Source organism: Macrobrachium nipponense, chromosome 16 (assembly GCF_015104395.2).
Source record: "Macrobrachium nipponense isolate FS-2020 chromosome 16, ASM1510439v2, whole genome shotgun sequence".
Classification (NCBI taxonomy): Eukaryota; Metazoa; Arthropoda; class Malacostraca; order Decapoda; family Palaemonidae; genus Macrobrachium; species Macrobrachium nipponense.
The window spans coordinates 62787092-62800583 of NC_087209.1; the positions used below are offsets into that span (position 1 = coordinate 62787092).

The window sequence follows — 13492 nt, forward strand, 5'->3', positions numbered from 1 at the left end:
TATGTATACGTAAAATTAAAGATAAATCTGTATACACATTGGAAAAGGGAATCGAGCTATTTCCCAAAGCTCTCTGTACGATTTATCTTTACATATATATATATATATATATATATATATATATATATATATATATATATATATATATATAATATATATTGTGTGTGTGTGTGTGTACAGATACATAACTGTGGATATGGTTCGCCACGATAATAATAATAATAATAATAATAATAATAATAATAATAATAATAATAATAATAATAATAATAATAATACAGTTCCACCTCTTCCCTCCCTCTATTTCTGCCCTCACTAGAACCACCTTCCACACCCCGTTCTCACACCGACGAAATCCAAAACTGCTCTTTGAAAACGTAATGACAAAAAAAAATATTATAATAAAAAAATAAAAACACAGACACAGACAAGAGCCTCGAATAACCCTTTATCCTCGGGGCGACAATAAGTATTTCTCGAAGATTAAAGCTCACAGGTGGTAGGAGATGAAATTCATAATTAAAGGTGACGAGAGAGAGAGAGAGAGAGAGAGAGAGAGAGAGAGAGAGAGAGAGAGAGAACGTGTGTGTGTTTCAGAGAATATAAAAAGATGACAATGTCTTTTCACATTCTGCTTCTTTTTTTACCTCCTATCCTCCTTCTGGGGGAGGGGTGAGGGGGGCGCAGGGGTTGTGATAGGGGCTGGGGTGTTTGGTTTTTCAGGGTCTCTTCTGATTGTGTGCTTGTGTGTGTTTGTGTGTGCGTTCTGGTCTCCATTTCAAGCATGGTGCATTGGACCGGAGAAACCATTAAGAATAAACCTGTGATTTTTCTTTCCGATCACTATTTTCATTAAGTATATTCATTTTTCTTATTAAATATAATCATTACTTTCATCAGGCATATTCATTATTTTTATTAAATATTAATGCTTAGGACCAAAAGTGCATTGCTTTGAATTTGCTTGCATTAATATATGAGGTTTCCAGAGACGTTCTGAATGTAGTACGTCATTGCAAATGGTTTTTGGTATGTCATTAAATTTGTTTTTTTTCATGTCTTCTACAAAAACTGTCATACATTAAATACACACAAAAGGAATATATATATATATATATATATATATATATATATATATATATATATATACGTGTGTGTGTGTGTATGTGTGTGCATATAATATACATATATATTCATGCATATATATACGTATATATTCATATATGTATATATACATGTATTTATATATGCATTTATTTATGTAGACAATATATACATATTTGTGTGCACAAGCATATGGTTATATACTCATAACAAAAATTCTTTGACTTTCTTTAGTCTACCAAACGAGAGAGAGAGAGAGAGAGAGAGAGAGAAACAATATTAGCAGGTCCCTCTACAATGTACCCAACAAAGACCGTCGCTAAATATCATAAATCTTCATTAAGGAAAAGACGTCCAGGTTTATATTTCGTTTGATGTCCATTGTTCAATAAGTCGGTTCCGGTTAAATCTAAAGACCTGACTCTGTAATTTGTTAAAATACACAGAAACACTCAAACACAAACACACACACACACACACACAAACACTAGGAATATTTCTTTGTCCAAGTTTAACAGGGGGTGGCTCCCAAGGATTCGAAACGGGTATGGTCACTGTTGGCCGTGATATTCACACAATGGAAACTGCTGAATCATGGGTGTATGAAAGTAATGTATGAATGTCCGTGCACATCCGCTAAAGTGTGGACGCGGTGGAATGTCTGTTGCCTTGCCATTTGCTCTGGAAAAACGATGTTTATTTTTGAAAAGAAAAATGCGTATATATATGTATATATATATATATATATATATATATATATATATATATATAAATATATATAATGTGTGTGTATTATATATATACTATTATATATATAAACACACACACACACACACACACACACACACACACATATATATATATATCTATATATATATATATATATATATATATATATATATATATACGTATATATATAATTCTTATTAAAGTCAATGGATTATCTGCAGACGCTATTTTTTTTATCTAGACTTCGAAACAGACAAGAAGATAATCTCTTGCAAATAATGCCATTAACTTAGTAGAACGTACACAGTATATATACATACTTACATAATATACATATATAAAATTACTCGTAAGTGCTGAACTGCCCAGTCTTCTATTTCGCGTCCCAAAGACATTTTCGTTTAATAATGTAAGGTACCCGACCCCAGCACTATTGATCCCCAGGAGAGCCTCCGCCTTCGCCTTCTAGTTTACCTGCAATTTACCTGCCCATTTACGCTGTGCTGCCTGCAGGTGTTTCAGCCAGGCCATACACAGCCACGCGCCTCACCTTAGCAACTTGTGGACAAATTGCTGAATTAAACCTTCGTCTAGCTGAAAACTCCCTTCCTGAATGTATAGGCGCGACTGACCTCCTACGTCTGAAAGATGTAGGCCTATATTGAATGTACGGTATCAGCGGAGGTCAGTTATCTGAGTGATGTAGGTCTATGATATAGTTTTCAGTCATAATATCCTATATATAGACTTCAAGATTTCTTCAGACTGGCTTCATTCGTCTTAATGATGTAGGCCTATGTAGTTTACAGCCATAACAACCTTCAAACTTCACGATTTCTTCAAACTTAGGATCGATTTTACCTTATTTATCTATCTGAATGGTGTAGACCTATAATGTTTACAGCCATGATAACCTCCAGACTTCACGATTTCCTAAGACTTAAGATCGACCGGCCTCATTCGCCTGAATGATGTAGGCCTACATTTTTAACGGCCATAATAACCTACAGGCTTTTCGATTTCCTCAGACATTTTTTTTACAATCTTGGCACCATAAGCCTTGGATCCGAATGGGAAATAAATGAGAAACCTCTTCTTTTTTTATCTGGGAACTCGTACTAGGCTAAGTGGAGGGCTTCGGAAATGCTGTCCTAATACCCTTGCCGGGACTAGGCTCCGGGTGAGGAAACAGGAACAAAAAAGTACGAGGAAAACATGGAAAAACATTGAGGGCCCATGTATCAAAGGCCTAAAGGCCATAGCCTCATATTAGCCTGGATGGGTATATACGTCCTGCTAGTGAGTCTAGAAGACAAGTGGCTTTTCAATGCAAAAATGGTAAGTTCCGTAGAATAGTTAGTAATAATTTTTCTACCAAATGTATGAATTCTTTCTAAAATGAAGCTAACAACGAGATGTATATGAAATTATATACACACACACGCATATATATATATATATATATATATATATATATATATATATATATATAACACATGAATAAGCATGGCAATCTTGAATCAAATTACGGTCCGAAACAAAGACAAAATACCTCTTTCAAGAAAATGCGTCTAATGTTTAAGCAAAGCAGCAGCAGCAGCAGCAGCCAGCAACGCACCGGCGACTACTTCACTATCAACCCTTTTTCCTCCCTCCCAGTATTTTTTAATGTCTCTTTGCTTCGTGACAGGGAAAAATGAGAATTTCCAAAAGAATTCGCATTTAGAAAAGGCCTCTTCTTCTTCCTCCCCCCGCTCCCCTTCCTGGATCCGGAGAGCACCCATTCCCCCCACCCCCAGGACCCCTCCTTCTCTTGTTCCAGGATAATTTTTTGGGGTGCGAGTCTTTGAGACCGACGGAAAAATGGGTAATTGTGTTGCGCTCTCAAAAGGGAGGCCGGTGTTACAGCCACATGCGAAGAGGAAAAAGAAAGGAAAATAAAATGGGATGGACGTCACGTCGTCAACAAAACTAAATGCATTACTTCAACGGGCAGGATACGCCATCTATTGTCCATTCTCCTAACTAACACAACTCCCCCTCCCCGCCCCACCCACCCCCACTATACTACGCCAATCCCTCTCCAAATCTTACCCTCCCCCCTACCCGTGTTCATCTCCCATCACCCAACCCCCGGAACTGTTTACTTTCAATTCATCACGGGCAAACTATCGTGTGATCTACACCAAACAACGTGCATCAGCAGACGGGCGGCCGCCCCCCTATACCCCCTTCAGGACTGACCCCCCCCTCTCCCGAAAACCATTCATTTCAGATCAATTATTTACAACTCGGCCGCAGACAACAACAACAACGGCCGCTTGTTTTGGCGCAAAATAGCCGTCCGATGGATCGTGCTTTCGCGTGACTCCAGCCGACGTTGCTTTGTCCCGTGAAAGGTTCTCTTAATGAGATTACCATCCATTTTCCAACACGCTGCTGCCGTCGTCCTGCGGATAATTTTCTATCAAGCCACCACCACCAAGGTTCACTCGGGGACTAAGGCAATAACTGAACGACTATCAAGCCTCGACGGCCAATTCGCTTAACAGGTGATTCATTTCTGTCACAGGTGGTTCACGGCAACATATATGCATGTGTTTAGGCGCAATCAAACTTTGCAGCAAGGATAGTATTTCCATGATTACATTACGTCGTCTAATATACTGGTTGTGCTAGTAGAGGAGAGAGAGAGAGAGAGAGAGAGAGAGAGAGAGAGAGAGAGAGAGGTACTGGCAAATCAAGCATCAAAACAAAGGAGACTTAGCATCTGCTTCCATATTTACAAGTGAATAAGGATTCCTGACTATTTCCTTATCTGCTTCCATATTCGCAAGTGAATAAGGATTCTAGACTATTTCCTCATCTACTTCCATATTTACAAGTGAATAAGGATTCTAGACTATTTCCTTATCTGCTTCCATATTCACAAGTGAATAAGGATTCTAGACTATTTCCTTATCTGTTTCCATATTTACAAGTGAATAAGGATTCTAGACTATTTCCTTTTCTGCTTCCATATTTGCAAGTGAATAAGGATTCTAGACTATTTCCTTTTCTGCTTCCATATTTGCAAGTGAATAAGGATTCTAGACTATTTCCTTTTCTGCTTCCATATTTACAAGTGAATAAGGATTCTAGACTATTTCCTTATCTGCTTCCATATTTACAAGTGAATAAGGATTCTAGACTATTTCCTTATCTGCTTCCATATTTGCTAGTGAATAAGGATTCTAGACTATTTCCTTATCTGCTTCCATATTTGCTAGTGAATAAGGATTCTAGACTATTTCCCTTATCTGCTTCCATATTTGCAAGTGAATAAGGATTCTAGACTATTTCCTTATCTGCTTCCATATTTGCAAGTGAATAAGGATTCTAGACTATTTCCTTATCTGCTTCCATATTTGCTAGTGAATAAGGATTCTAGACTATTTCCTTATCTGCTTCCATATTTGCTAGTGAATAAGGGTTCAAGACTATTTCCTTGAAGTTTTAAACGTTTCTGGCAAACGTGTTTCTGTAAACAAAGACTTTAGAATATCCAGTAACATGAAAGCTTCAGGAAGGGAAAATTTATTTTACCTACGGAAACTTTGCCTCCCTCATTCTTCCTGTCTTATTTCACGATGCATATATGCTCTCCTTTTCCACTCTTTCATAGATTCTATACAACACATACACCATTCAACAGAATAAAAAAAATACATATCACACAATTGTAGACACTTACAAGTTTCCGACCCCCAAAACTAAAACCTAAAACAGGAAGAAAAAAAAAATCCCAAACAATGACACAGTTCACATTCGTCGTTAAGGGGTCAACATTCAACACAGTTCCTTTTAAGAAGTGTAAACCCCCATTCCCTTGAATATTCTTTGTTCCAATATGCCTTTCATAACACATCTAAAGAACCTCGTAGCCTTCTCACCCACATTCATCTTTCCAGCTCATATTGATTCAAGTTACTGTTCTACGAATCAGTTATTGCCATGAACTTGGTTGTTCTCTGCCTATTGGCCTAAATGGATAGCATGCTGTGGAAGTTCGACTTGCAGATCGAAAGGTTTTCTTTATTTTATGCAGAAAAAATAAAAACCTTATCCCTACAGATGACTGAAAACCAGAACACCGACACCTTCTATGAGTGCCCGCATCCAAAGAAAAAAAAATAATATTAACCTATTTTCAAAATATCGTGAAAAAATATAATGAAAATACATCTCCATCATGTATGTTGGCAATCAAAACCAGAGTTCACATATCCGCTTGACGCATGAGAGAAGTATGCACAAGGGCACATGGCCCTTTTTAAAGTTGCAAGAAACTCCCGCGGTGTGCTTCTCCGATAACGAGAACGTCGTGGGCAATTGCGTGTGACCTGGGCACGTTTTGTAAACAAAGTCCGTGGCATACCAAGACAAACCCCACATTATCCTTGTTCAATCTGCATCACGCCACTTGTAGTACCGACTACGATTGCTGTATAATATGAGGCTACTGGAAGCATGTTACAATCTCTAGGCTATAATAAAAGGCAAAACCTTTCAGCGGTGAGAATGCATTCCTTTGAAACACGCAAACACGATTTAAGCATACATATCTGGAATAAATTTACCCTCGAGAAGAAGCAGTCATCATTCAGAACATACCAGAAAGCAGCATATCCACAAAAACCAGTCTGAAGATAGAAATTAACGTACACGAAAAGCTAGAAATCCATACACACCGAGAAAAGCATAATTTGGAGAGGAGGACTTTTTTTTTTTTTTTTTTTTTTTTTTTTTACACAAAGCTACATGAACAGTAAAAAACAACCGGAAGGGCCACATACCACATACATCTCGAGAGGACAGCCAGCATTCTCCACTCAAAACACACCAAAAGCGATAAAACAGGGGAAAAAATGATTACTAGAGAAATCAACAACAAGAGCCTATCTAACCTCGTCGTTGGGACGTGCCCGTACCGATGGACGAGCATCAGGAACTCTCGAATTATTTACGACGTCGAGGAGGAGGAGGAGGAAGAGGAGGTTGTGTCGCAGCTTAAAACACCTGTCACTGGCGATGAAAGGTCAGTAGAGCGCTACGCATCCGCTGACACGACTGTCATTCGGTGAGAGAGAGAGAGAGAGAGAGATCGACGGATCTTTTGATTTTTCCGATTTCGACTGATTTGCAACGAGGCGGTGGGTGACGTATACCGATTTCGAATTGCTCCTTCACGCATGATGAATCGCAATTAAACCCGTCGCACGGGACAAAAGACATACACTACGTGCGCAAGCGTAGTAATTACACAGTTATGTAAGGCTATCTCATACGTGCGCGGGCATGTATGTAGTCTACGATCATTTGCAAGCTCGAATTGCTAGTGGGGAAAACTACTAGTCTCATGTCTTCCGCATCTAGAGATCATCATTATTACTCTAATATACATAGTTTACCATAAACGGTGGCGATTTTAGTAGGTTAGACTGAGAAAAATCTACATTTCCATAATGCAAAGTAGCCCATTTTAGGCTTAGCTAATAACTAATAGGCCTACGACTCTTCAAACATCAAATGTTGCGTACCCTAGGGTTATGTGCACGACATTAAAGTTTAGGAGACCTTCGGCCTAATATATAAACCCCTCGTGTAAGGGAGGCCTGCTGCTATAAACTTGAGTCTTGTGAGAACTTCTAGAGCCTATGAAATTAAAGCCGGGTGACTGACATAAATCACTTCCCCGCGAAAGAAATTTTAGGCCTACGCAACGCCATAATCAAAATGTCACTCAAAAAGGCACACAGCGGTGCAAGAAAATGGTTTGAATTTTATTGACAGAATGAAAACGACGGAGTAACCATGTTTTTATGACATTAGATTGAGTGTTTCGATAATTAAGGACTAACAGCAATCACAGGGCATATTAAATCAAATACTTGGCATAAAAACACTGCAATAGAAGCGAACATCCACAGGAGATGAGCGATAGGCCTATGACAACGAGAAGCAAACACGAAAAAAAAACAAAAACAATTCCACACTTCTTGCGTAGGGATAAACGATTGGAAACAGGTGTAATTAACGAATAATTCAATACAGCAAACACACATCCATCTTACCTGTCGTAGGCGCGGCTGTTCTCTTTCCTATCTGATCAACTTGGGCAGCAGACGATGAAGGAGCATCCTGACGATCCTAAGCGACGTGACAGTGTCTTTTACTTTGCAATTTCAACGTCAACTGACTTTTGCAAAAAGTAAAGAGACGACGAGGACCGTCCACTAAACTGAACGCGGTTAAACGTGGTCACTTTTGTAGCCTCGTATGTTACTGACAACTTAATAATTATTTTTTTCCCTTATCTTTCTCTTACAAGGATTCTATAGGCTAGGTAGTAATACTAAGCTATGAAATGTAAAAAGAGAAGAAGAATCCTTTCCGTTCAACATTCACAAACAGGCTATATTATACTTCTTTTTTTATCAATATTACAAGATCCACCACTACTACATGAAGTCACTTGTCTCTTATGTAATAATTAAAAAGAAAAAAAAAGGAAGGGACTTTTCCTTCAGCCGCTGTCCGTTAACCCGCGCGTTTTCCCTCCTACAGGAATCTGTTTTAAAGGCGCCGCCCTCCTCCTCCTCTCGCTTCTGGATACTTTAGTTTCAAAATAATTGCAGGAGTATTGAGCGGTTTTAAGTCAAGGTTGTCGTCGTGGTTACGGCTGAATTGGCAGCAGAGCGTCCCCTGGCTCCATGACAACGTAGTCAGGGAGGAACTGACTTGCGCACGATGGCCCTTCTGTCCTCCACCCTGAACAGACCATCAACACCATCAGGGCTGAGACTGCGCTCAGCCGCTCACAGACCTTCTCCTCCGCCTCCTCCTCCTCCTCCTCCACCACAGAAACCTCCACCATCCCTTCTCCCCAACACACCCCACAGACAACCCCACCCCCCCAACATGCCCCATCACAGCCACCCACAACGGTATACACACCAACCACCTCCGCTGTACTACCCCAACAGACTATCCTTGTCCTGTCTCCTCCGTCCTCTCCATCCCCTCCCACCCCCGCCCCTCCGATCTTCCTTCCTTCCTTCCTTCTTTTCTACTGTAACAAAACTTTCCTTCTCTCTCTCTCTCTCTCTCTCTCTCTCTGTTCTTTCATCTCTCCAAAGTTGTCTTTGCTTTCTTGCCAAGAGGTTTTCTCTTACTTTTTAGCGCTGTTTTCCTCTGGAATGAGCCACAACACGCCATTATTCCGTTTTCATTCCTGTTTATCGTTGATGTTTACGCTTCCACTATTCCCATTCATCAAGTTGTCGTCTCTCTCTCTCTCTCTCTCTCTCTCTCTCTCTCTCTTTAACCGCAATCTCAGCATAGGCCTACTTTATTTATTATGCTTTTTGCAAATGATTCGTATACTGATGAGGAGTCATATGCTTAGCACTAAACAAATAAAATTCCTCTGTACCAAAAATTGGAATTAGAGCTAATCATAGACTCCTGTTTGTAAAAGATGTTACAGAACTATAGAAAGATAATAAAATGCATGCGAATAAAGGTCTATTTTTCACGTGTTAAGATATACTATACAGCAAATGCATTTTTACACCATGTTTTGTAGACTGACAACTCAGCATGAGCATTCAAGATGGAATATCGATATTTGAGATTTATAAAGGTTTTCTAAAAACTGCTAATAGATGTGAAGTCTTTAAAAGTATTTAACAAGTGAGATACAATAATAACCATTAGAAATATCCGATAACAAGATTAATAAGTCTCAATTATATTTATTCTCAGATACATTTATTCTCTTGGGTCCAATTAATTTGAAAATTTCACAGTTAAATTCTTTTTTTCTTTTTTAACTAATCATAAGCTTGAATAAAACTTGATATGTTGGACATTATGAGAGCTTTGCTTGCGATGGGTTTACGACATTTACAACATATTAATTAAAGATGTCCCCATTGTTCTTGCATATATTTATATATATATATATATATATATATATATATATATATATATTGCAACGTGTGACTGGTATCAGAAATTTATAAATCTCTCTCTCTCTCTCTCTATTTAACCAGAGCATCATTTCCAACACAGTCTACCGAACACCTACAAATACGAAGCAATAACTTGAAATCCTTCTCAGATAAATGAAGGCATAATTCATCCTTTTCTCCTCTTCTTGCAAGCAAGCAAATCGATCATTACCCAGCAACGCGATCTTGCAACAGCAATGGCAGCAGCAGCAGAAGGAAAAGCAGGAGGAGGATGAGGAAAAGCAAAGTAGCAGCACCAGAGGGAAAAGCAGGAGGAGGATGAGGAAAAGCATAGCAGCAGCAGCAGAAGGAAAAGCAGGAGGAAAAGCAAAGTAGCAGCAGCGGAAGGAAAGGCGGGAGTAGAGGAAAACAAAACTAGAGCAGCAGCAGAAAAGGAAAAGCGGAGAGGATCAGGAAAAGCAGAGGAGGATCAGGAAAAGCAAAGTAGAGCCATTCAGCGGAAGAAAGCGGGAGGAGTATGAGGCAAAACAAAGCAGCAGCAGCAGAAGGAAAAGCAGGAGGAGGATCAGGAAAAGCACAGCAGCAGCATGAAGAGGAAAAGCAGCAGCAGGAGGAAAAGCAGGAGGAGGAGGAAAAGCATAGCAGCAGGATGAGGAGGAAAAGCAGCAGGGGGTGGGGGAAGCAGAAGAAGAAGGAAGAGCAAGTGGAGGATGAGGAAAATCAGGAGGAGGAAAAGTAACAGGGGAAAGACAGGAGGAGGAGGAAAATCAGCAGCAGGAGGAAAAGCAGAAGATGAGGAAAATCAGCCCCAAGAGGAAAAGGAGGAGGAGGAGGAGGAAAATCATTGGGAAACGGAGGAGGAAAAACTGGAAAAGGATGAAAAGCAGCAACAAAAAGCAGCAGGAGAGGGGAAAAGCAGTAACAGAAGGAAAACGGGCAGCAGGAGGGAAAAAAGGAGGGAAGGAAAAGCAGCTGCAGAACGAAAAGCAGAAGTAGGAGGAAAAGAAGGGAAAACTAACAGCAGCAGGAAAATTATCGGGAAAAGCAACAGGAGGAAAATCAGCAGAAGGAGGACAAGCAGCAACAGAAGGGGAAGTAACAGGCAGAGCAGCGACAAGGGGCAAAGCAGCAACACCAGGAAATGCAGGAGTAAAAGCAGCGACAGCAGGAACAGCAGCAGTAGTAGGAAAAGCGGTGGCAGGAGGAACAGCAACAAGTAAAAGTGCAGCAGGAAGAAGAGGAAGGAAAGCAACAGCAACAGGAAAAGCAGCAGAAAGGGGAAGAAAAGCAGGAGCAGCAGCAGGAAAAGCAGTAGAGAGGAATAAAAGCAGCAGCAGCAGGAAAAGCAGGAGGAAAGGGAAGAAACGTAACAGCAGCAGGAAAAGCAACTGAAAGGGGAAGAAAAGCAGCAACAGCAGCAGGAAAAGCAGTAGAGAGGAAGAAAAGCAGCAGGAAAAGGAAGAAAAGCAGCTGCAAGAGGAAAAACAGGCGGAAGGGAAAGAAAAACAGCAGTAGCAAGAGGAAAAGCAGCAGGAAGAGGAAGAAAAGCAGCAGCAGCAGCAGGAAAAGCAGTAGAGTGGAAGAAAAGCAGCAGCAGAAGGAGGAAAAGCAGCAGGAAAAGGGAGAAAAGCAGCTGCAGGAGGAAAAACTGGAGGAAGGGGAAGAAAAACAGCAGTAGCAGGAGGAAAAGCAGCAGGAGGAGGAAGAAAAGCAGCAGCAGGAGGAGGAAAAGCAGTAGAGAAGAAGAAAAGCAGCAGCAGCAGCAGGAAAAACAACTGAAAAAGAAGGAAAAGCAGCTGCAGTAGAAAGAGGAAGAAAAGCAACAGCAGGAGGAAAAACAGGAGGAAGGGGAAGAAAATCAGTAGTAGCAGGAGGAAAAGCAGCAGGAAGAGGAAGAAAAGCAGCAGCAGAAGGAAAAGCAGCAGGGAGAGGAAGAAAATCAGCAAGAGGAGGAAAAGCAGCAGCAGCAAGAGCGCAAGAAAAGCGGAGCAGCAGGAGAGGGGGAAGAAAATCAGGAGCAGGAGAAAAGCAGTAGCAACAGAGGAAAAGCAGTAGCAGCAGCTCCGCTCCCTCCTGGACAAACGTTGCTCCTTCAAACGGGTGTGCCCTTGGAAAAGGCTTCAATGGAATCTGGCACTTCAAGTAGGAGACCTCCTGCGTTTAGCCTAAACCCAACTGGCCTTGACAACTTATGATGGACCCGGCTTTAATTCGCTGGTGTTTGTTGCCTGTACTTGAATTTTTAAAGAAGCAATACCCAAAGAGAGTACAAACGTCGGAGGGCTTTCTCTCTCTCTCTCTCTCTCCTCCACGCCGTTGGTTAAGGCGTTGCCTTTGAAGTCTTTCTCTATGGATTCGAATGTGTGGGTGGAGGCGTTACGTCTTTGTGTGCGTGGGTGTGTGTAAGCATGTGAGATATATAATTGTGTATTAATTTATATATATATATATATATATATATATATATATATATATATATATAATATTTATATATAATATAATATATACACACATATATATATTATATATACATACACACACACACACACACACACACACATATATAGATATATATATTATATATATATATATATATATATTATATATTTACATTCCATTTTGCACCGAGGGAATGATGCGAAAACAGACCAGGTGCGGGAAAAATATTGGAATTAATTCTCTCTCTCTCTCTCTCCTCTCTCTCTCTCTCTCTCTCTCTATATATATATATATATATATATATATATATATATATATACATATATATTATAATATACATATATATATATATATATATCATTTATTCATCCGTTTATTTTTGCTACCTTGTATATCACTCTATGATTGTCTTTGCTACCTTTTATTGTTATTTTAAACTGCACGATACACCAGCAGATCTTCCTGTAGATTTCTGAACACTTGCCTCTCCTCCTCCTCCTCCTCCTGAATCATTTCTTCGGAGAGAGTCTCCCAGCGTTGGGAAACTCTATTGCCTTAAGGCTTTCTTCTTCTTCTTCAGCAGCAGCAGCAGCAGACATTCAGTTGTACACTTTCTTGAAGGATTTAACGTTGCAAAAAGAAAAAGAAGAAGAAAACACTAAATAAAAGTATCCAATAGGAAGCGAAACAGACGTTGATCCTCGGGGAGTCTTTTGTACTTCAAATGGTTTTGATTTAAGAGGATAAAAACCCTCTGCAGGAGATTGGGGTGATGTTTTCCATCTCTTCTTCTTCCAATTGTATCTGTTAGTGTTACAAATTCGGATATTCTCTGGCAATGTTGCTGGAGATTCTACAGTCAAGAATCTCTTTATGAATATTCGGAATGCTGGGATAAGTAAATCAAAGGCAGGAAGGTTTTCTGCCATTGAATATAAACCCAGGGATGGCCACTGTATGTGGTGGGCTTTTTAAATTGCATTAGAAATACTCTGAAAATAAAGTAACTGGTTTTTTTTTCAGTCATGGGCTTCAAAAGTCTTTTAATAATGTGGGGAATCTGCAATTCAGAAAAGCTAATTGGTTTACAAGCCCCTATTTTCTAACCATGTCGGCATTTCTAAGGTAGTTAGTGCTACTTATTTCGAAGGGCGGGAGTTTCCCCAATCTTCCCAACGCTATAGGGATCTCTAGAAGGTGCTTTC

The 13492-nt window shown here is 39.9% G+C and overlaps 2 protein-coding genes across 3 annotated transcripts in view; one reads left to right on the plus strand and one right to left on the minus strand.

Annotated features, from left to right (window-relative positions):
• LOC135195770 (teneurin-m-like) overlaps positions 1 to 8666 on the minus strand; it is an 823709-nt gene extending 815043 nt beyond the window's left edge. For both annotated transcript variants that reach the window (XM_064222225.1, XM_064222226.1), the window contains exon 1: positions 7947 to 8666. The gene's annotated coding sequence lies outside the window, so the exon portion shown is untranslated. The remainder of the gene's footprint in view (positions 1 to 7946) is intronic.
• A 1892-nt stretch (positions 8667 to 10558) lies between these two features.
• On the plus strand, positions 10559 to 11526 carry LOC135195354 (uncharacterized). Its single transcript, XM_064221614.1, has 2 exons — positions 10559 to 11064; positions 11244 to 11526. The coding sequence occupies exons 1-2, from the start codon at positions 10559 to 10561 to the stop codon at positions 11524 to 11526; spliced, it is 789 nt and encodes a 262-aa protein (XP_064077684.1).
• The last annotated feature ends 1966 nt before the right edge of the window (positions 11527 to 13492 follow it).